The sequence below is a fragment of the Sebastes fasciatus genome, chromosome 5 (assembly GCF_043250625.1).
Source record: "Sebastes fasciatus isolate fSebFas1 chromosome 5, fSebFas1.pri, whole genome shotgun sequence".
Taxonomy (NCBI): Eukaryota; Metazoa; Chordata; class Actinopteri; order Perciformes; family Sebastidae; genus Sebastes; species Sebastes fasciatus.
In genome coordinates, this window is record NC_133799.1 from 25,569,576 (window position 1) to 25,593,890 (window position 24,315).

Here is a 24,315-nt window from a genome sequence, read left to right on the forward strand (position 1 = left end):
GCTGTTGTGCAGACGACGAGTGTAAAAACTGTGCATGTGTGTTATAATTTACATGATTTAGCATGTGATTAAATACCTGAGGTGTGTGGCAGTGCATGTGTGTGTGCGTGAAACTCAGTGTTAAATATGCAGCATCAGAGAGAGAGAAAGGATTTTGGGCTGCATGATTGTATGAAAGCTGCTTAATGAATAAAGTTGAGTAGAGATGATTTGTTGTTGTGTGTCTGGGGGGCTGCAACTAATGATTATTTTCATTGTTGATTAATCTGTTGATTATTTTCTTGATTAATCGATTAGTTGTTTGGTCTATAAAATGTCAGAAAATGTTGATCAGTGGTTCCCAAAGCCCAAGATGACGTCATCAAATGTCTCGTTTTGTCCACAACTCAAAGATATTCAGTTTACTGTCATAGAGGAGTAAAGAAACCAGAAAATATTCACATTTAAGAAGCTGCAATCAGAGAATTTAGACTTTTTTTTTTCTTAAAAAACAATTAATTAATTTAATAGTTGACATCTAATTGATTAATCATTGCAGCTCTATTTGTGTGTGAGAGAGATAGAGAGATACTGTACAAGGAAACAGAAAGAGACAAAAAAAAGAGAAATTAAGTAAAGCTGCAAAGATGAATCGCTTAGTTGTCAACAATTAAATTAATCATCAACTATTTTGATAATCAATTAATTGGTTTGAGTCATTTACAAAAAAAAAATTCGCACAAAATTCTCTGATTGCAGCTTCTTAAATGTGAATATTTTCTGGTTTCTTTCCTCCTCTCTGACAGTAAATTGAATATCTTTGAGTTGTGAACAAAACAAGACATTTGAGGACGTCATCTTGGACGTCACATTTTTCACAATTTTCTGATATTTTATAGACCAAACAACTTATCGATTCATCGAGAAAATAACTGACAAATTAATCGACAATGAAAGTAATTATTAGTTGTAGCCCTAATCGCATGTCAACTAAAAGAAGTCTGCCTTTCACTCACCAACCGTGTGAAGAGGAACAGTCTGGAGGTGAAGTCACATTAATCTCTGTTCAACTTGACTCAGCCCTGAAAGATAAAGTGATAAATAAATAAATTAAACAGTAAAAACTATACACATTATATACACTACATTGAGTGCTCACAAGTACACCATTTGCTATCTTTCATGTTTAGCAACATGAAAAACATCTCACAATATATTAAAACATCATTATCCTTGTAGGCACTATCACTTGTCTTGTTAGCGTCTCCATTGCTGTTGTTAACGTTACCTTACTCACTCACAAAATTTAAAAATATGAGTGTCTGATATTATTTTATCTCAATACAACTAACTATATGAAAGTCTCTGTAAGTTTTTCATTATTCCTGGCCGTCCTGTATTATTTTCAACCCTTTACATAAGCCTTTCTTCTCGTTTTGTTCCCTAATGGATAGCTGTGTGAGAAATTTAATTTCGGTTCCCCTCATTCACATGCAAATCACTCCTCAGTCCACACATATACTCTGCTTCTCTGTTCCTCTGGGTTTCTTTTATTTCTCTTACAGCCACTGAAAAACATTTTAGCATTCGTTCACCTTTCTCTCTGGTTATCCTCTGATAAATCAATCAATCAATCAAAACTTTTATTACAGACTCAGGATCCAGATAAAAGACAAGACATTACATTGAATAAATACCAAACAAAAACACAATTTCACCATTTTCTGACATTTTATAGATCAAACTACGATGGAGTATTAGGGCCACATTGAGGGGAAAAAACATCTGAGATTTCGAGAATTAAGTCATAATATTACCAGGAAAAAAAAGTCATAATTTAATGAGAATAAAGTCATACTATTTCAAGAAAACAAAGTCGTAATATTATGAGAATAAAGTCTTTTTTTTCTCGTAAACTTCTAACTTTATTCTCATAATATTACAACTTTTTTTTCTTGTAAACCTATGACTATATTCTCGTAATATTACGACTTTTCTTTCATAAATTTATGACTTTATTCTCATAATGTTACGACTTTTTTTTCTCGTAAACTTCTGACTTTATTCTCATAATATTACGACTTTTTTACTGGTAAACTTATGACTTTATTTTCATTATACAACTTTTTTTTCTCTTAGATTTATGACTTTATTCTCATAACATTACGACTTTTTTTCCCGTAAACTTTTGACTTTATTCTTATAATACCACTTTTTTTTCTCGTAAACCTATGACTTTATTCTCATAATATTATGACTTAAATCTCAAAATCTCAGATTTATTTATTTTTTCTCAATGTGGCCCTAATACCATATTTATAGTACCAAACAACAAAATCGGTTAATCGAGAAAATAATCGTTAGTTGCAGCCTTAAAATTAAAAATTAAAGGAGAATAGAGACACAGAAATGAAGTGAGACAGACAGACGTAGCGAGGGATGAAAACAGAGAGAGACATTGCCAGAGAGCGTGAACATGCCTGTGAACCATGAGAGAGGGATATGGAGAGAGAGAGAGAGAGAGAGAGAGAGAGAGAGGAGGGGATTGTTGCAAACAGGGATTTGCAGCAGAGGGGAGAGAAAGAAAGGGGGCAGTGGCACTCAGTGACAGAGTGCTATACACACTAACACACACACTAACACGCCACACACACTCTGTTTCCTCTGTGTCTCTCTCCAAACGTGTCAGTCAACCAGTCAGTTGATTATTTGTGTGTGTGTATGTGTGGTGGAGGGATGTTGAAAAGAGCTCGAAACCATCCTTCACCTCTATGACCGACGGTAAGATCATTTCATTCACTCTCATTAGCTTTCATTCTACTTTTTTTTCTCTCTCCCGTGTGTGTGTGTGTGTGTGTGTGTTGCTCTTTTTGGCTGCTTTTTTTTACTCTGGTCCTGAGCCATATTGAGGCCTCCATGGAGCCCCGTCACTGTTTGCTTTCTTTTTACAATCCATTTTGAACCACGGGGGGCGAAACTAATGAGCTGTGCAGCCGAGGCTCTAGTCAAAGGTAGACTTTTTAATGAGATGTTCATTTTGATACTAATAACTATTATATCTGAAGGCCTGTAATCGGTGTTGTTGGAAGAAGTACAGCTTTGCTTCTCCTCGGCTTTCTCTGATGTAGTTACCTCTGTATAATACTGGAAATATTCAACTTTTCATTGATATTGTGAGGAGATACTTTTCCTTTTAACTTTGCTCAACTGTGTTGAATTGTTAGATGAGTTGTCACACTGATAACAGTAGCTACATACTATATTTCCATATAACTTTTAAGTCCATGCGAAACAAAAGTTATTGATCTTGACTCGTCTCGACAAGTTCTAACATTTTGATTCATGACTCGTTTAAGGTCAACACCATCTAATTATATATATTAAAAAAAAGTGTTTTGATTCATTTGAGAAAGTCTCGGGCTCTGGATTACATCCTGAACCTGTTGATAATTGGATTTGGTCTCCGAGACTCATGGATCTTTCTGTCAAAAATGATTAAGCCCTCTGAATTCTTGTGCTTCAGTTGGTTTATGTGTCCAGTAGGCAGATCTTTCTAGAAATATTACATGTTACATCTATTGTGTGTGTGATTACATTAGTGCAATAACCCTGCAATCACTTCTACATAGACGAGATGAGTCTTTTAGTGCTCTCTTTCACAGATAAGATCTGGCAACATGAGGATTATTGTTTGTCACTTTTATAAAATTATTGTTGAACATGCATTTAGGCACAAATAATGAAGTTTCAAAGTACACTGTAAAAGTTTAGCGATCTGGAGAAGTTCTGCTTTGTTTGTACGCGTCACAATCTTTTGCATGTGCAAGTAAACATGCACGTGTATGTGAGCGTGCATATGTTTATAGTCCTATAGGTGTGTGTATAAGATGGTGGGTTAGGGGGGATGTACTGCAGATTAATGTCTTAAAATAACACACAAACAAGCCAGACAGACACACAGACTCCTAACAGTCTTCAACTTCATGTTGAACTAAGTCAGAATGACCTTTTTGTCAACGCATTTATCGTAATATCATCTTTGAAACTATACTTTGAGGAAACAATTCAGACATCTACTAACTAGAAATGTTGAACTGGATTTGATGAAGATTTTTTTATCATAATCCATATAACATGATATAATCCTAAACTAGTATTCTGAAATATCTTATTAATCATTAATAAATAATTTACTTGTGCTTTACAGATATGTTAGAAGCCATTTTCTATTAGCTAGCTCTTGAATTCATTAGGAAGTACCATTAAATAGACTTACCGACATTAATTTACTGTAATAAGTTAATGTTATGTCGTTAATAAATTGATTTTGGAGGTCAAACAGTTCATAAATTTAAGAGTTAGTTTAAAGGGCAAAGCAAGTATAGTAATGCTGGAGGAGGATTTTCCTCAACTTGGCGACAAGAACGTTTTTTGTATTATATTCCATACAACATGAGATGATCTTATTAACCAAGAAATCTGAATAAAAACTGATTACCACTTTCTGAATGCAAATAAAACCATTATTAATGGTTAATGAATAATTTACTTATGTTTTATCGATCAGTTAGAAGCCATTTTCTTTCAGCTAGCTCTTTAAATCATTAGGAAGTACCATTAAATGGACTTAATACATTAACTTACTGTAATAGTTTAATGTTATGTTGTTAATAAATTGATTTTGTTGGTCAAACAGTTCATTTACGGAGGCTTTCTGATGAATTTAAGCTAAAAGGGCAAAGCAAGTATAATGCTGGAAGAGGATTTTCCACAACCTGGCAAAGTTGTTCTTATTAATAACTGATCTATAAAGCATCAGTGAACGATTAAAGGGGAACACATCACATGCATTAACTACTAGCATTACACACTCCAATCTCCAACCGAACTGTCTGTGGTCAAGTTGCATTGTGGGTAATGTAGGCGGCAGGTATTGACAAGGAAGAAGAATGCGTGGAATTAAAAAAGACGATATCTCTGGTTGTGCTGCATTGAATTTCTTTTAACTGTCCATCGATGGTCCGACAATCTCACGCTAAATCAGTGTGATACTCTATTAATAAAGTTACAGCTTACAAACTAAGGTGGTACCCAGAATGCTTTTCTTTTTGATAGATTTATATCTGAAAAGCGTGTAACACCATTCCTTTCTCTTGTTCCTTTCTTTTTATTCCATCTTTCCTTCAGGACAAGAGAAACAGAGACAAGGACACGGGGACGTACAGTTTCTCACGGAGGAACCTCACCCAGCGGTCTACTTCCTGACATCAGCGCTGCTGCTGTCTATGAGCTGCACTGAGGTAGAGGAGTGGACTTTCCAACAATCCTGACACACGGGAAAACGCCGTTGACGCTCCGACAAGCAGCAGCAGCAGACGCAGACGCCATCATGTCCTCTCCTTCCCTCCCCATGCCCTCCCTCCCCCCCAGCCCTCTGGCCATGGAGTACCTAAACGACTTTGATCTCCTCAAGTTTGAGGTGAAACCGGACACTCCTCCTCTCACTGCTCCGTGTGGGTTTTCCAAATCTGGCCTCCCACACGACCCCTCCAGCTCCCCGTACACCAGCCACCCTCCGCAGGACTCCAGTTTGAGCTCCAGCCCTTACAACTCGCTGCCACCCTCGCCGACGCTCAGCGACGCACACCCGCCACCATCGGGCTCTTCCTCCCTGTCTTCGTCATCATCCTCCATCTCCTTCCCCCTCTCCCTCTCCAACAGCTTCACCTCCGGCATCAGCTCCGGCTCTCAGGGGAACGTGGAAGGCAGCCCGGCCCACGGCGGGCCTCAGGGTCCCACCCCGGCCTCGCTGGAGGACCTGATCTGGCTGGCGGCACTGCAGCAGCAGTTTGGCGGCGAGGTGACGGGGCCCGCCACTTTGCTGGGAGCCTTGGGAGGAGTGCCAGAGCGAGGGGACAGAGAGAGAGGGCCAGTCAACAGCTTCCTGGGCTGTGAGGATGCTGTGGAGGCTTTACTCAACTCAGCTGCTGCAGCTGTCAGCTCACAGGTAAACGATCTGTCATCGTACAGAATGAAAACCTTTATCTTCTCCACTCTTCGCAGCCTCTTCATCATCTTCCCCCCTCTCTTCAGTTTCCAGGTCTTTCTCAGAGTTCGAGCAGCAACCTGGGAGACTCCAGCAGCGACAGCGGCGCTGACATCTCCTGCCCCAAGGGGACAGATATGTGCCATCGCCCGCTCGTCTTCCTCTCATCGGGCCCGAACTCACTCCCCAACGCCGCCGCCACCTCGGCTTCCTACCCACAACCCCTCAGCCCCCAGGGCCGCCTTCATCACCACCAGCATCACCATCATCAGCACCACCAGCATCACATGCACGGCAGCCATCACCATCATCACCACCCACAACTTAATCCGGTATGTAATTACAACAAGACGTTCACGAGCACCCTATGGGTCACTTTATTATATTTTCTCCACTGGAAGGGCACCCTAGGGGGCACTTTTCTATATAGGAAGGGCACCCCTAGAGGGCTCTTTATCATGTTTTCTCTACTGGAAAAGCACCCTAGACTGCATTTTATCACGTTTTCTCTACTTGAAGGGCACCTTATAGGCCACTTTATCACGTTTTCTCTACTGGAAGGGCACCCTAGGGGCCACTTTATCACGTTTTCTCTACTGGAAGGGCACCCTATAGGCCACTTTATCACGTTTTCTCTACTGGAAGGGCACCCTAGGGGCCACTTTATCACGTTTTCTCTACTGGAAGTACACCCTACGGGCCACTTTATCACGTTTTCTTTACAGGAAGGGCACCGTAGACAGCACTTTATCACGTTTTCTCTAATGGAAGGGAACCCTACGGGCCGCTTTATCATGTTTTCTCTACTAGAAAGGCACCCTAGGGGCAACTTTATCACGTGTTCTAAACAGGAAAGGCACCCTAGATGGCACTTTATCTCGTTTTCTCTACTGGACTGGCACCCTAGAGGCCACTTTATCACGTTTTCTCTACTGGACTGGCACCCTAGAGGCCACTTTATCACGTTTTCTCTACTAGAAAGGCACCCTAGAGGCCACTTTATCACGTTTTCTCTACTAGAAAGGCACCCTAAAGGCCACTTTATCACGTTTTCTCTACTAGAAAGGCACCCTAGAGGCCACTTTATCTCGTTTTCTCTACTAGAAAGGCACCCTAGAGGCCACTTTATCACGTTTTCTCTACTAGAAAGGCACCCTAAAGGCCACTTTATCACGTTTTCTCTACTAGAAAGGCACCCTAAAGGCCACTTTATCACGTTTTCTCTACTAGAAAGGCACCCTAGAGGCCACTTTATCACGTTTTCTCTACTAGAAAGGCACCCTAGAGGCCACTTTATCACGTTTTCTCTACTAGAAAGGCACCCTTAAGGCCACTTTATCTCGTTTTCTCTACTGGAAGGGCACCCTAGAGGCCACTTTATCACGTTTTCTCTACAAGACAGGCACCCTAAAGGCCACTTTATCACGTTTTCTCTACTAGAAAAGCACCCTAGAGGCCACTTTATCACGTTTTCTCTACTAGAAAGGCACCCTAAAGGCCACTTTATCACGTTTTCTCTACTAGAAAGGCACCCTAAAGGCCACTTTATCACGTTTTCTCTACTAGAAAGGCACCCTAGAGGTCACTTTATCACGTTTTCTCTACTAGAAAGGCACCCTAGAGGCCACTTTATCACGTTTTCTCTACTAGACAGGCACCCTAAAGGCCACTTTATCACGTTTTCTCTACTAGAAAAGCACCCTAGAGGCCACTTTATCATGTTTTCTCTACTGGAAGGGCACCATAGGGGGCATTTTATCACATCTTCTCTAATCCATATTAGGCGAGATAAGGTTGATAATGATCATGATGCCCAGCAGGAGGCGTTGATCAATAAAACACGGGAGATGTTTGGAGGTGAAAGAATTGAACGGTGTGGCATTAGGGGGCTGAGCGGATGGAGAGAGAGGGATCGTGCAGTGAAGGATTAGGATTAGGACATTAGAACATGGTTATTAATGTCTGTGTCTATCTGAAGCATCGCTTTAAGGATCGCTCTCTGCATGACAACAATAAGTTGTAGCTAAATCTTCGTCTGTGAGGGTGCAAAGTCTTGATTTCTGAAGATAAAACATGCATTTATATGTAACAATATACCCCACATTTAGCATTTATAAGCACCATATAAACATTTATAGTTTATAATGCACTATAATATAGTTATATATAAGTACATCTTTAAGTGTTTAGTAGTATTTGTCACCAAGTATAACTTCTTCTATAAATACATACTACATATTATTAAACAAACACCAGCCTCCACTTATTGGTGCCCATAGGAGGAGTTATTTTAATTACATTAATAAACACTTACATCTGCTTACAACTACATTATTATTAAATGTTTATGTACTTATAAGCAGGGCTGCATGATTTTGAAAGAATATCCAATTGTGATTATTTTGACTGAAATTGCAATAGCGATATGATTTGCCATATTAGAGGTAATCATAATTTTTACATCATTATTCTCGTTTTTAATGAAAAACATATTAAAATGACTATAGCGGGATTTTTGCAGGAATCTGTACCAAAGAAAGATGTCTTCTTAAGTCTGTAGAATACGATGTGTAGACCCGGTCATCTCTGTCATGCAACAATATTAAATTTAATACAATTTATTTTAATATTTTCCTAATCCTGTGATTCAGAAATTTCAGTAGGCCATATTGCGAAGTCGATAACATTTCGATTAAGTGTGCAGCCCTTTTATAAATGCTAAAAAGGGGTTATTGATATCTTTTTATAAAATTTTAGATCTCTCTTTATTTCAAAATTCCTCCACAGACATTTTATAACGAGCTTCTAACCTCTTAATCTTTAAACCAATTATATGAATAATTATTTCAAAACTAACCCTTTAGTGCTTGGAGGCAAAATCAATCGCTGCTAATAAAACTCAGTCTTGGATGTCATTTTAATTGGTAAATAAACTTTGTAATCTGTGTTGTGGTCGATCAAGATGTCTGGGTGGATCGCTATGTGGAGCACAGTGTGAGCTTATTATCATAATATCTGCTATTATTGCTGTGCGTAATCCTGATAACTGTCACCCACACTTAGTCAGATTACATGACAGATTATGGACATGTGGTGCCTAAATGTGCCCCATTATAGAGACACACACACATCACATGTCCACCAGTCAGTGGCGGACTCAGGCTGTCTGACGGGCAGGGGCGGAAAAAATATAAAGGGCACCAGCGCACAGAAGGTTTTTCTAGCATGTAGGGTAGCCTGTCTCAAACCCTGTCTCCTACAAAATTAGGTTCCCATTAGAGCTGTCAAAATTAACGCGATTAACACAAATTAGTTTTAACGGCACTAATTTCTTTAATGTATTAACGCAACTTGCAATTTTTAGGTTGTAGCGGGCTGTTTTAAAGCTAAAGTGAAGATACTGGCATCTAATGAAACTAGAAAAATCAAAGGAATCCATTGGTACCAACCATGTCATATTAGATTGTCATGAAGGAGGTTATATAACGCTTTAAACTTATGCTAAATTTTGGTGAGGAATAAACTGGCGTGGCCATGATCAAAGGGGTCCCTTGACCTCTGACCTCCAGATATGTGAATGTAAATGGGTTCTTTGGGTACCCACGAGTCTCCCCTTTACAGATATGCCCACTTTATGATAAACACATGCAGTTTGGGGCAAGTCATAGTCAAGTCAGCACACTGACACACTGACAGCTGTTGTTGCCTGTTGGGCTGCAGTTTGCCATGTTATGATTTGAGCATATTGTTTTATGCTAAATGCAGTACCTGTGAGGGTTTCTGGACAATATCTGTCCTTGTTTTGTGTTGTTAACTGATTTCCAATAATAAATATATACACACATTTGCATAAAGCTGTATATTGACCCACTCCCATGTTGATAAGAGTATTAAATACTTGACAAATCTCCCTTTAAGGTACATTTTGAATCGATTAAATATTTTAATCGATTGACAGCCCTAGTTTTCTCTACTGGCAGGGCCCCCTATGGAACATCTTATTACATTATCTATACTGGAAGGGCACCCTAGCTGGCACTTTATCACGTTTTCTTTACTAGAACAACATCCTGAGGAGCACTTTATCACGTTTTCTAGTCTGGAAGGGCACCCTCGAAGGCATTTTGTCACGTTTTCTCTAATTTTTTTATCCACCAGTGCACCAGTCATATCACAGTCATATCTATAATTAAAACCACTTTCACACTCATCTTACTCATCCATCATTTCCAGCATTTGTCTCGTTGCCAATTAACATTAAACTACAACGTGTTCTCTCTGTGTGTGTTTTTCTCCATCTGTTCGGCAGTGCGGGGTGAACGACCGCTTCTCTGACGAGCAGCTGGTGAGCCTGTCGGTGCGGGAGCTGAACAGACACCTGCGGGGTGTGAGTAAGGATGAGGTGGTGCGCTTGAAGCAGAAACGCCGCACGCTAAAAAACCGAGGCTATGCCCAGTCCTGCCGCTACAAGCGCCTACAGCACCGCCACGCTCTGGAGTCAGAGAAACATGTGCTCACACAACAGGTACACGCACATGTTCGTAATCCTAAATTCCCCACATTCCTGACACTTTATTGTATGAATAATAAGTGGACATCTTTGCACTGTGGCTCAGCAAAAGCACAAAGAAATGTTTTTTTTCTCCTCCTCAAGTTGGACCAGCTACAGTGTGAGCTGACTCGAGTGCTGAGGGAGAGAGACGCCTACAAGGCTCGCTACGAGAAGCTCCTCAGCACGAACCACAGTCTCGGCGGCGACGCCCCACCGACCCGCACCAGCAACCCACCTTCCCCGCCCCCTGACTACTTCCTCTGAGCTAAACCCACAGGGAGAGGAAGAAAAAAAAACCCAGAGGAATGAGAAACCAGCCAACGTGGAGCAATCAATGATGAGTAATCAGACTTGGGGAAGAAAACAAGGATGTGTATGTGTGTGTTTGTGTGTGTGTGTGTGTGTGTGTGAGAGAGAAAGTGAAACAAGAGACATTGGCAGGCAGTTTTGGGGCAATACAACTGTGAAATCCACTCTTGGGTGATTAAATGGGAATCGACTGTTAATTCATAGGGTTAGATTCAGCTCTAGGCTGCTTCGTGGACTCTGCTTTTACTTCACTGTGAATGATAGTTGCACAAAAACTGGCTGAGAGTGCAACAGTGGACAAACAAAACTGTGAAAAATGGATGGAAAAAAGCTTTAAAACTTATCAATAGTCCCTGACACTGCTGAACATATTATCTATGCAATAATTGCTGCAATGTACTCTCCAAAAGAGTGGTTGAGGCTCAAACTGTAGTTGTGTTTTTTTTATAATAAGCTGCTAAAGCTGCAGAGGTCTGAGTAGTGCAGTGGTGCTGGATGTGGAGTGGTATGGGCTTGGATAAAGTATCCACGGCATGCAGTTGTATTTGCCAGCTAATATTTCACAGTTGCCTACCAAAGTGTTTAAGCTCACCAAGACTTGTTATTCTTTGTAAAAATGAATAATCATAGATTAAAGAATGTACAAGGATTATACCTTTCGTGGGGATCTTCCAATGATTGTGCTAAATGAATAGTGGGGATATTGCTCTTGTGTTTTAGCAAAGAAATCTACCTTGTGCTAGTTGGAAATGGTGACTTTCAGCCATTAACAGTGACAGGAAAGGCTTGCTGTTTGCTCTCAAAAATGGGTTTTTACATCCTGTACAAAGAGCTGGTAGTGTGCTGATCTATAAAGCGACTGGTGAAAGAGAGAAAGAAACCCATCGCAGCAGGCGTAAAGAGTGCGGCATGATTTGTGTGGTTGTGTCCGGTTATCCAGACTAGAGAAGCTATGATATAAGCTATAACAGGAGACGACCACCATATTAATGCAACATGCGGCACCACAGAGCTGGTCACTGTGGACTCGGGTACTGTGGGCTATGGATGCAACAGATAAATTAACGGTGCAGGGATTAAAAAAGAAAATGCAAAAAATCTCTTTGTGGAGACACCTTCTTAACTGTCCCATGGAAACATTGCCAGGGTTCATGCATTAGAGCTATTTATTTTGTTTGGGTGTAGGTTAAAATAAATTGTTCTTTTATTTATTCACTTATTTATTCAGTATTTATTGTTTATTTATGTACTGATTCTAATTATTTTACTTTACTGGTTTTATCCCATTAGCGTGTATTTTTACTTTCCTACAGTTTATTATTTTATCCAATTGTGATTAGAATTAACATTATTACAAAAAAAAAATGATGGCCATTATGATGGTTTCCTGCTCCTGTTGTAGTGTGGTTTCACATGCATATGAAATAAACAAAGAACTTTACCATCCCTGTCATGCTGTGGTGTGTCTTTGTGCACCTTTCCACACAGGTTTTAACCTCATCTCTGTTTTCCCATTCACCTATCGGAGCATCTGCACTTTCAGTCTTCCTGCAGGCCTTTTCTCTGCAGCTCGCCCTGCAGCCCCCCATGCCCAATGCTCCCACCCCTCTCTTTATCTCTGTCCCTCTATAGTGAGGCAGTGACCCTGGGTGTGCACTGTTTGGGATGACCTCATCTTCAGCTCTACCTCCCTCTCTGTGTCTCTCGCTCTCTCTCTGGCCTGTATAATAGGAGCAGGATTAGGGCTATAATAGCGCCCTGGCTGCTCACTGCCGGAGTCTATTGTGGCTTTGTGTGGGAGGGACGCGCCGCAGCTCACGGCCACGCTCACATTTTGACAGAAAACATGTTCAAATACACTCCTTGGATCAGGCACCAGAAATGACTGATAATGATTTGATAACATGTAAACGAGCCAGCCAATAATAAACCAATCTTCAACAGGTGAGACAGACTGATAGGCCTGTAGGCAGGTTGTCATGCTTTTTGTGTCTACCAAAAGGAATACCCAGATGACACATTATAAACATACAGTATAATATCCCCCAAGGACACACACACACACACACACGCACACACTCACACACAAATAGAGCCAATTAGTGAGGAGAAGACTTGTGTTATGCTGCACCCTAGTGGCCACTCTCCATATCGCCTCGTAGTTCTTGCAGAGGTCAATACTGAGAGCTTCGTGACACTGAGCATCCCTCTTCTCAGTACTGCCTCCCTGCCTGCATCACAGCTCTCCACACTTTTACTACAGAGCTGCTGGCACCTGCAGCAGCAAACACTCACCGTGCACACTGAGTCCTCGGAGGTCGATGCTTTCATCTCTCTCTCTCTCCATCCTGCAGGCAGAAAACAAATCCGGAGGAGCATTTTTTCGTGTCAAGTCAGTGAGTCACAGTCACAGTTTTTCTGGAGAGCGGTGATGAATGACGGTGCTGACTGCAGAACTGGACCTGGGCCTTATAACCTGAGGAGGTAGAGAAAGAGAGATAAAAGGAGATTCAAGAGGAAGAGAGAGTGCTTACTTTGTGGTTACCTTGACAGGTGAGAGATCATACCTGTGCTGCTTGGGGCTGGGGGGTCATAAAGTGAGGATGAGGAGGAGTTGGTTGGGTATCTTTTTTTTGGGAGTCCTTATTCTGCTTGATTTCAGTTTGCAGATGCCGACAGATGTGCCCGAAGACAGGCTCAACATCGAGGAGAAGGCGACCAAGGTAAGATAAGATAAGATAAGATAAGATAAGATAAGATAAGATAAGATATTCCTTTATTAGTCCTGCAGTGGGGAAATTTCAGAATCAGAATCAGAATCAGAATGGTGTTTAGTGCCAAGTGTAATATACACTAGGAATTTGCTTTGATTTTGTTGGTGCAAGTAAGCAGTATAATAACAAAATAATAGATAAAAACGTTAGAATAATAATGCACAGATTGATTTTCTAGATTGATATAATAAATTAAATTATATAAAATGTCAGAAAATAGTGAAAATGTCCATCACAGTCTCTCAAAGTCCAGTGATGTCTTTAAGTGTGTTGTTTTGTCAGTCAAAAAAAAAACCAAATATTCAGTTTAATATGATATAAAACTGAGAAAAGTAGGAAATCTCCATATTTCATCTTTGAAAAAGATTATCTTTATTAATGCGAGCACAACTATTATAAGATAAGATAAGATAAGATATTCCTTTATTAGTCCCGCAGTGGGGAAATTTGTAGTGTACAGCAGCAAAGGGGATAGTGCAAAAAACAACATGCATCAGCTAACACAGTAAAAAAGAGCTAAACAAAGTGTAACAAAATATGAACCATTTAAATAGGACGTATAAAAATAGGAGCAGTATACACAGTATTGACAATAAACAGACTATTAACAAAATGGGGATGCTGCAGGGCAAACAAACAAAGACAAGCAGCTCTAAATATCCAGTATTTAATTAGACAATTAGATTCAGGGTAAAGTGGTGGGATGTGATGATGTTTGATAATCTGATTGATAAATTAATGGAGAGGTTTAATGAGCTGTTAGTGTGTGTAGGTGGTGGTGGTGCAAGATTCAAGATGTTTAAGATTCAAGATGTTTATTGTCACGCCGGTTATACAGGTACAATCGTGTGAAATGCTTTTTGCTGGGAAGCTCCATTAAAATAATAAGTTATATTACAATTATAAAAGGAAATATTTCGTACAAGGGCATATTAAGAGTATATACAGTATATAGTATAAGATATATTTTTGTGTGAGAAGGTGTCGCATGAATTATCTATTTAAAAGTCTGATGGTCTGGAGGGGAAAAACTGTTTCTCAGTCTGCTGGTGAGAGTCCTGGAGGTCCTGTATCTTCTACCAGAGGGCAGGAGGGAGAACAGGCTGTTGTGGGAGGTGGTGTCCTGCATTTGAGTCAGTTTCTTTTTTTTTTTTAATCTTTAAAGGGACTATTTGTAACTTTCAGAATGTCTTGTTAACAGCGACACCTGTGGCCGTTAAGTCAACGAAAGTCAGCGTCCTGTTGCTCACGCTTGTGCTCGCTCTACATAGACATGAACGAGCATCTCTCAAAACAGTGAGGTGACACACGTCAGCTAAAACCACAATATCACTCTATATTTCAGCTGCTTGGCAGTAATGTTAGCTGACCAGACGAAGGTCTCTCCATGAATCAATGCAGATCCTAGTGTTGGCTTTTCCTGCCTCAGCCTCGTGACCGCGGCCGGAGGGAACAGGGGAGACACCGGAGTTTTGGTCGGAGACGATAATGTTTCTCGCTGCGGAGCCCCGTCACTTCACACAACACGGGAAACCTCTGTTGGTCTGGAGGAGCTGCAGCAGTTATTTCTGCACAAACGTCCACTGTACATTCACTAGATATTCTCAGAGCTATGAAGTCTTCTGCAGTGTGGAGTGTGCGCGCATGCACGTGAGGTGGAGCGAGAACACGCGCGTTGTGTGAGTGAAGGCAAGCAGGCAGAGGAGCGGTCTGAACAGCGTAGCCACACGCGAGCGCGCATGGGACACCGACCCGGTAGATTTATACGTGTAAAAAGTTACAAACAGTCCCTTTAAATCCAACTTTTATTTATAATAATAGTTTTTCCTCATTTGCTCATTAAAATGGCTTTACTCTGTATTATTTTATGGATTAAATGTGTGATGTGAGAGGTGATGCTGGTAGTGATAATAAACCCACACAGACTTCATCACCTGACTTTGTAGCTCCTCCCACCTGTAAGCAGCTTCATAGCATCCTTTAACTCATTGTTTTTGGTTAACTTTAGACACAATAATGTTACTTTTAGGCTCATGTGTTTGGTTCACTGTCTCACTGACCTCAGAGCGCCGTTATCGGACGCAGTATGAAGCCTGTTTTCAGCAAAACAGCGCTAGTTAAAACTCCTCTGTATGCTAGCTGCTAACAAGCCAGATATTTCCTTCAGGAGTTGGTGAAACTAAAAGGAGAGTGAATATTGGACAAAAACTACTCCAAACGGATGCTAACGTCGCTCCGTATCTGTTAGTTAACTAACTGTTTGCTAACAAGATCACCAAACTAACAACGGTTAAAGTACGTCACTGTGTGTTTACAGCTCGCTACTGCAGGTTTAAAGGAGCACTGCACCGATATTACACTTAGAGGTTACTTTACTTACTTTATGGGGAATAATACTACTAAAAAAAACGTTATTATGTCTTCTGTGTCTGTGGAGGAGTTTTGTTAATTTAATTAGGGAATTTTGGATTGGGTACAGAAAGGCTGTTTTTTTCCTTATAATTTTATATTTTTATATTTTGTTTTATTATAAAAAAGTTAGATTTTCATGTTTTTTATTATAAAGCAGACCTAAGTCCTATATAAATACTGTGAAAGTACCGAAACACTCAATCCACAGGGAAATACACACAGCCCGTATTCAGAAACTCTGCATTTGAAACAAGCTATCAGGATTTCTGCCCATTTGTGATGTCACAAATATACAATATTTAGACCATTACACAGATTTAAACGTAAACATTCTAAATGTGTCCCAGTTTATTTCCTGTTGCAGTGTATGTGAATGATATCATTCTATTCGCAGAAATGGAATATTATATTAATAAATACATTTTCTTTAGTGTATAATCGCCTGATAATAAGAATAGTTGTGTTTTCGTGACCTTAGATTGAGCAGTTTATATCTACAAAAGGAGCGGGTCCTCTTCATGGAGTCCGCCATGTTTCTACAGCAGTCCAGAACAGACAAACCAAACTCTGTTAACTTTTCCTGCTTGGGTCGGAGTAGATAACGTTACTTGCTCCCGTCGCCGCCACTCTCTCTCTCTCTTGCTTCACCACTCACCTAATGAAATATTACACTATAAAGTGGTGCAGGGATGACGTATTTTTGGAGGCCAACCAGGAAGTTAGCATCGCCCTGGTTCCTTCGACATAAAGCCAATGGGATTTTTTTCATTGGCTTTTGGATTATTGCAGAAAATAAGCTCTGTGGCAAACAAGATACTGACACAATTTTGTTTTGCAAGATAATCTTCACAAATGAACACCCCTTTTATGATTTTTGAAGCATGAATGCAATCGCCAGAAGCAAAAAGCTAAAAATAGGATATAAACAAACTGGGCTACATCACGGTGTCCGCTTTTACATGTTTCAAAATTCAAAAGTGGGATATTTACTGATGTATTTTAAGTCGTAGAGCAAAACTTGAAAATCTCGCTTGTGTTAACCTTAAAACACAAACCTTATTTCAGGCATCTAACCAAAAACCCACTGACTATCGAGACAAGGGAACAGGAAGTGTGAAAATGCTAACTCATTTCTGGGTTTTAGGACTCATTCCTGCAGCACTCTATTGAGTTGTAACTAGGATCCAGTGTTGTTGATGCTTGACAGGATATCTTGGCCTCTGCTGCAAGTCCCCTGATGTTATGTAGGTGCTAAACAAATACTAAATAAAGCTGGAGTATCACACCACCCTGCACATCTGGCTTTGGGTGCTGGCTTTTTTATTAGTATTAAATGAGAAACACCACATGTGAATACAGACTTTAAATGTTATACAGTGAAGAGAGTGACCCTCCATGTTCCTCTCTCCTCCAGTGTGACAGTATGACTCTGTGCAGCACCCCGACTGTCCGCAGAGGAAGCACTCCTCTGCCCATAAAGCACCAGCTCAAGCGAGAAGAAGCCGTCCACGATGAGGGCGACTGGACATCCGGTGCAGCCGGACCGTCCGCATCACCGATCAGCTTCAGCCCGGCCCTGGACGACACTTTCACGACTGTGTCTGTGGAGGGCAGACCTGATGGGCCTTTAAGGATCGCCCTGCTGGGGCAGAACGGCGTGGGGAAGTCCTCCCTGGCCGTCGCCTTCGCTGGGGACATGGACAGGACTGCGTCTGTGGACTCTGAAGGTACTAAGCTTTCTGTGTGTGTTTGACTGGACTAATGCAGAGCAGTGAGTGCTTTCACAGTGAGTGAGCAGTAGGTAAATAAATCACAGCACCCATCTCCCATGTGAGAGCTAACTGCTGCTCTCCCTGTCCTTAGGGGAGGGTTACGTGCGCACAGTCGCCGTGGATGACGAGGAGAGCACCATCATTATCTATGACAACTGGAGACAGGTGAGCCAAACAACACTTCCCCGTCCCCACTCTCCCTGCTCCCTGCTCCCTCATTAAGGCCACTGAGCCCTCTCTGCAGCTGTATACACTGTGCTCAGCTGCTTTCTGGCATTTCACTGTGATAGATATATAAATATATAAACACATCTGGGCTTGTCAGACGGCCACAGGACTGTTGAATCCTTGGTCTGTTTTAAAAAGGAGCTCAAAATGTACCTTTTCAGTTTGGATTCTTAACTGTCTTCTCCTACAGCATCATTTTATTGTCTGTATTTGAAGCCATTTGTGTGCTGCACATGATAATGTGTGTGTGTGTGTTATCAGGAGATAAGCTGGGAAGTGGATTTCTATCCGAGTGAGACTAATCAACATCCAGGGTTGGAAATTAGCACCAGCCACCAGCCAAATGCTGGTAAAATATGCAAGTGGTTGCTAGATGTGCTTCCCTCACCAGCCAAAAAAACAATCTATTGAGTGGTAAAATTTCGAATCCACCAGCCGCAGTGGCAGGCAGACAAAAAAGTTCATTTCCAACCGAACATCATCCATCCCTTCATACATAAACTGGAACTTAAAGGTGCTAAAAGCGAGATTGGGAGCATTTCTATTGGCCCAGTACAGCTCTCAACATGGTGGTAGGTGAGCTGGCGGCTCGTGGCTAACAGCACTAAAAGTACAAAAGTAAAACAAAATGTGAATGAACAAAATCTTATGAATATAATAAGCGTTTTCAGTCCAAAATGGCGGCAGCGGCCGGTGTCAAAAAAGCACCAGAGTTTCGTCTCTTTGCTTGTACTCTTTGGCTGTAACCGCAGTATGAGTGCAGTATGAGTGCAGTATGAGCGCAGTGCATCCGTGAGCTAGCCAGTGGGGCACGCTCACGTGCACAAACATGTACTAAAAACATGCACTAAAAGCATGCACGGCCGGCCCGGTGATGTCAACAAAGCGAGGAAAAGTTCAGATTACAACACACACACAGAAGGAGAGCTATTCGATTAATCTCTGCACAGGTAGACATTACTCCTCTATATCTTTACATAGCAAATAGTTGTTTGCTGCTATATTAATGCTCTGGATATCACATAGAGCACCTTTAAGCATATCCCAGCATGCACTTGGACAGGTTACTAATACAACTAACACATCACATAAGAAATGAGATTAAAGGGAACACATATTGTCAAATGAACGAGGTAAAACACCAAAAAGGTAAACAGAAAAGACTCTACATTCTTACTGTGTGTGCAGCACATTTGAGACGTGTTCATATAGTATATCTGGAGCACATTGCATCATTTATTGTATTGACGTCACCAGAACAGAAACAGAGAAACGCGGTGGCAGAAAGAGGACAATGAATCTGCTGCATCTGCATCTGGTTGACGGAGGAAAAGCTCATTATCAGGTTGTTTTGCACACTTTTTCCCTCTTTTCCCCAGAGTGCAGTTCAGAGGCATCTGTGTGCTGATGTGAGAAAGAGAGAGAGAGAGAGAGAGGGAGCTGCCCACAGAGCAGATGTGACAAATGACTGCATTGATGTTTTCTGATTTAGATGGATGTGTGGGAAAAAAACTGAACACACACACACTTGTAACACAATCTGTCTTTATTGATGTGGGCATTTGTATGTGTTATTCTATGTATAATGACCTGCATTTGTTGTGAGAGACACTGTAATGGTCGCCTCATAAGGACTGTTCTTATATAATCGTAGTGTTACGTCTGTGTGTATCATTAGAGAGCAGAAGGTGCCTTTGGTCTGTGCTCAATTCTGGACTTAATCAAAATGAAATGAAAAGTCAGTGGAGCGTGGCAGCTCCAACTGAAGACAAGCTGAGAGGTTTAGTCATCTACAGTGTGAAGGATTCACTCATGAGTATTTCATTTGTAGGGATTGTTTGTGTGTGTCAGTAAGAGTTGAAGGTGTTCTGCTGTTATCTACAGTACAACAGTACACCACAGGGGTGTTTAGATAGAGCACTTACACTTTTATTCTGCACATAAGGCTTTGACAACAATATTTACAACAGCAAGGTGTTCAGTTCCTTTCCTGAGAGTGTTTTCTTCTGATACCGTGGAGTGTTTCTCAAGTCAATTTGAAACAAAAGTTTTCGCTTGACTGGTGGTACTCATGTGTGATGATGGTCTCACATTTGACTGCTTTACGACACGTTTCAGTACGTGCTAACTCAATTTTAGTTGTTTTCTTAAAGGAACAGTGTGTATTTAGCGGGATCTATCAGCAGAAATGGAATAATATTCAGATATACAATATGAACACATCTAAAATATGCTGCATACGCTGTAACCATCTGTTTATGTACTGTAGTTTCTTTTTTGTTTACCTTTTTGGTGTTTGTATGTTCCCTTTAATCTCATCTCTTATGCAACATGTTAGTTGTATTAGTAACCTGGTGCAATCCAATTGCATGCTGGGATACGCATAAAGGAACAGTGAGTAGGATTTCGGGGGATCTATTAGCAGAAATGAAATATAATATTCATGGGTACCCAGTTGCTTGCAATCTGCATCCACACCACTAGATGCCACCAAATCTTACACACTGTCCTTTTAAGTGCAATTATCACACATAGTATACTTATAGTATATGTAAATGGCGACTACAGTATTGTAACATACAGTGTGTCTGTTCCCTCAGGACCTGTCGGCTCTGCTGTGCGAGGTGTGCGTCCTGGTGTTTTCAGTGACTGACAGGCGCAGTTTCCACCGAACTGCTCAACTGCGACTTCTCCTGAGGGAGACTCAGCCCCAAACTCCCATCATCCTCGTCGGTAATAAGAGTGACCTCGTTCGCACACGTGAGGTCACCTATCAAGGTATGATGATGAACCGTCTTTACCACGTTGCCCTTCTCCTCACCTGTCTTGTGGTTTCCTTCCTTCCGTTGTGGTTTTCATCCTCACAACTGGTGTTGACATTTCCAGCTCTTTATATCTGTCAGTAAACACTAACGCAGGGTGAAATATGTGAAAATGGAAATGTCAGTGTCTCAGCTTCCTTGCAGTGTGGGAGTATGAAGGGAGTCGCAATTACAGTTGAAGCTGTAGAGCATCCACACTCATGCAGTTGCATTGCTGTGCAGCTATGTACTACTGTATTACACAGCCAGTATATGGAGTTTTCTCCCTGGAAACTTGGCTTTAGACCTTTTTTCTCTACAATATTAAATATTACGGACTAAATAAGCAAATCACCAATCAAACAGTCAAAGTTAAAGTCTAGAAAAACATCCGTAGATATTCTGGGAGGGTTTATTTTAGGTGACCATTTCTTCTTTGATAAAACGTCAAAGGTGTAAATAAGCCTTTGTACATAAAAACAAACTTTGGGTGAGAGGATAACTACGATACGAGGCTGGAGTGTAACTTCTTTTGTGCGACTTGTAATTTTGCAAGGTTTGTTTTAGGTGGTGAAAATGCCCAAAACCCAAAAAGTCTTTAAAAATTCTGTGTTGTTTTTGTGTTTAAATGCAATGAAATGTACTATAACTGACTGCAGGGCTGCTGTGCTGCATTGAAAGGTGTTTCTGTTATTTTGTCCACCCCTTAAATTGAGAAATAACCCCCGAAATTTAAAGGAACAGTGTGTAGCATTTCGGGGGGATCCATTGGCAGAAATGGAATATAATATTTTATATAAGTATGTTTTCTTTGGTTTATAATCGCCTGAAAATAACAATCGTTGTGTTTTCATTACCTTAGAATGAGTCGTTTATATCTACATCGGGAGCAGGCAAAGAGTATAGAAGCAAAAAAACTCTTTGACAACCACCATTTTGGACTGAAAACGCTTTTTATATTTATCATATAGGTAGAATATGACAATAGACTAGCAATAATTTAGTTTTACTTTTGTACGGCACTTTTTAGGCGGACGTTTTACTGGCGTCCTGTAGTCTCTCTCAGTCCAAAAAACGGACAACCCAAACACTGGCTCTAGAGAGGGACATTCGCGTTCTTGCGTCGACCAACGTAGTTCTCCTACACGCCTGGCACACGGGGGAAGTTTCAGTTGGTTGCAATCTGCAGCCTCACCGCTAGATGCCACCAGATCCTACACACTGCACCTCTAACACTGTTTTTCACCTCTTTGTGATTTGTTTCAGTGTTAGTCTTTGTGTCATGGTGGTCAAGGACTGGCATCACGGCATTTTGTGATGATGAATGCAAACTAACTAACACTGGTCACTGTCACCCTAAACGTGAACTGACAAGTCGTGACAGCTGCTGTCTTTTATTCATATCTTCCTCAGAGGCCATGTCCAGCGCCGCCCTCTATAACTGCCTGTATCTGGAGATCTCTGCCTCTCTGGACCACCGTACCCCGGAGCTGCTGGAGTGCGCGGTGCGGCTAGCCAGGGGTCAGTCCCCCTGGCCCCCGGGGACCAGTGGCGAGGACATGAGCGGCGGCCAGCGTGAAAGCATCACCTCCCGTGCCAAACGTTTCCTGTCCAGCCTGGTGCCGCGATACCCGCGAGAGCGAGAGGTGGGAAAGTTCCTGAGGCAGAAGTCCCGCTCTTGCCACGACCTGGGGGCGCTGTGATCGGACGCCGCGGGGCGTTTAATGGTTAGATTGTTAGCAGAGGAAGGGATGTAGAATACCAACAAAGAGAGGAAGGTGCCAGAGGGATGGCAGGACAATGTTATGAGTGATCTTCATGTGGAAAGAATGACAGCAATGTTAGTGATGTTTAGGACGATATAGAAATTTTCTACACAAGACCAAGCAGCAAAAAGAAAATACTGTTGTAGAACATGTAAATAAACTATAGTAGTGATACATAATGCCGCCCTCATAGCTAAATAAATTGCTTTTTTTGAGTCTTGAGAAAGTCGCTGCGTGTTTGTCGTCACATTATTATTATTATTATTATTATTACAAAAGGAAACTGACATTAATCACATTTAACACTTCAGCTCAGAGCCCAGGATAAAGTCATGACCACACACATCCAGAACTCATTAGTGAGGTTAGAGACTTTACTGATTATTCATGTTGTGTTCATTTACTCAGCTATTGTGGTATCCATGGGGACGGCGAGCAGTAAAATAGTGAAATGCCAGCAAGAGGAGAGGAAGGGAATTAAAGCAGATTTAAAGTGGACTTACAGGAGCTCAGCGTGACAACGAGAGACGGCGCAGAGAAGGGAAAGCAGGTTATTGTATATGGAGTGATTGTTGCCATGTTACGGTTGTCAAGGAGACCTGGAATCAGGGAGACGTACACATTATGTCCATCTCAGCTGCTCTGTGGCTGCTACACCTCTCCTTTTTTACGCTGCATTTACATTCAGAGATGGAAACGATGATTGAAATGCAGAGAAATTGAATATTTTTTTTTTTTTAAAAACATAAAATTAACATGCAGAGGATTTTTGTCAGATATCAGCTTCACCACACTCATCTGTATCACTCTCCACCCTCAGCACTTCCATCCTCCCACCTGTTCCACCCACACGTGAACAAAGATTTCACAGGTCGTTATACCCATCATTTGTTATCAAAAGGGAGAGCGGTGCTATAATAGAAGTTAAAAAAAAAGATATAATAATAATAAAATGGTGGCATGATATTCTGACTCATTCCCTTGGCTGCAAACTGCTGGAACAGATTGAAAGGTTAAGTATTTGGATCGTTCAACGTGAGGTGCAGGCTCCCTCTTGTGGCTGAGTCGAGGTTGATGAAGATGCATGAATAATATGACAATATAAAGGAGATATTTATGAACTAGAGTAGCAGCTCTCCATCCAAAAAAAAAAAGAAGATATATTCAATAACATAGGAAAATGCACAGGTGGGTTGAAGAAAAAAAAAAACAGAGGGATAAATATCTAGAAGAAAAGAAATACCAGAGATAAAAAGACCAAGGAAGAAAAATAAATAAATAATTGCACTGCTTTCATACTCTGAATCATACCTCATTTACTTTAGCAGAGCATCAAATCCACTCAGAGGAAGTGCAGCTGTCTTGCATTTGATAAAGAAAAGATTGTGAGACAGCGATTCATGCTGAATATATACGATATGCACCTGAAGCACTATAGCAGCATGTGTGTTTTTAGACAGATTAAACACATGTAGTGTTCATTAGTGAGTTTTAAAAAGGTGCCGATAGGTGGATCGTGACCTTTGGATAGATAACCGGCTGTAGCTTCAAATTTTATGATTTTGATGTCTATCAATCTTCTATTTAAACCCTCTACTGGAGAGCAAATAAAGGAATATCACTAAATGTTTAACTGTTGCTTTAAAAAGGTACAGTGTGTGGGATTTGGCGCAATC

At 41.0% G+C, this 24,315-nt stretch overlaps 2 protein-coding genes across 3 annotated transcripts; both read left to right on the plus strand.

Moving 5' to 3' along the window:
* Positions 1 to 2,575: 2,575 nt before the first annotated feature.
* Positions 2,576 to 12,327, plus strand: nrl (neural retina leucine zipper). Of its 2 annotated transcripts, none has more exons than XM_074636073.1 (5): positions 2,576 to 2,760; positions 5,167 to 5,986; positions 6,073 to 6,357; positions 10,335 to 10,550; positions 10,680 to 12,327. In XM_074636073.1, the coding sequence occupies exons 2-5, from the start codon at positions 5,369 to 5,371 to the stop codon at positions 10,839 to 10,841; spliced, it is 1,281 nt and encodes a 426-aa protein (XP_074492174.1). In that variant the 5' UTR covers positions 2,576 to 2,760; positions 5,167 to 5,368; the 3' UTR covers positions 10,842 to 12,327. The 2 variants fall into 2 exon arrangements, with proteins under 2 accessions (XP_074492174.1, XP_074492176.1); XM_074636075.1 differs by lacking the exon at positions 2,576 to 2,760 and adding an exon at positions 2,791 to 2,990.
* A 744-nt stretch (positions 12,328 to 13,071) lies between these two features.
* Positions 13,072 to 23,132, plus strand: LOC141768126 (GTP-binding protein REM 2-like). The gene is made up of 6 exons (XM_074636111.1): positions 13,072 to 13,439; positions 13,549 to 13,609; positions 17,487 to 17,799; positions 17,936 to 18,009; positions 20,673 to 20,850; positions 22,287 to 23,132. Exons 2-6 carry the CDS (start codon positions 13,556 to 13,558, stop codon positions 22,574 to 22,576), a joined length of 909 nt encoding a protein of 302 aa, XP_074492212.1. The 5' UTR covers positions 13,072 to 13,439; positions 13,549 to 13,555; the 3' UTR covers positions 22,577 to 23,132.
* The last annotated feature ends 1,183 nt before the right edge of the window (positions 23,133 to 24,315 follow it).

What these genes read in the sequence shown, in the direction of transcription:
- nrl (XM_074636073.1), top strand. Translation starts at nt 5,369, where the DNA reads ATGTCCTCTCCTTCCCTCCCCATGCCCTCCCTCCCCCCCAGCCCTCTG. An exon ending in CTGCAGCTGTCAGCTCACAG is followed by an intron (nt 5,987 to 6,072) that starts GTAAACGATCTG and finishes CCCTCTCTTCAG; the next exon opens with TTTCCAGGTCTTTCTCAGAG. An exon ending in ACCACCCACAACTTAATCCG is followed by an intron (nt 6,358 to 10,334) that starts GTATGTAATTAC and finishes TCTGTTCGGCAG; the next exon opens with TGCGGGGTGAACGACCGCTT.
- LOC141768126 (XM_074636111.1), top strand. Translation starts at nt 13,556, where the DNA reads ATGCCGACAGATGTGCCCGAAGACAGGCTCAACATCGAGGAGAAGGCG. An exon ending in TGCGTCTGTGGACTCTGAAG is followed by an intron (nt 17,800 to 17,935) that starts GTACTAAGCTTT and finishes CCCTGTCCTTAG; the next exon opens with GGGAGGGTTACGTGCGCACA. An exon ending in TCTATGACAACTGGAGACAG is followed by an intron (nt 18,010 to 20,672) that starts GTGAGCCAAACA and finishes CTGTTCCCTCAG; the next exon opens with GACCTGTCGGCTCTGCTGTG.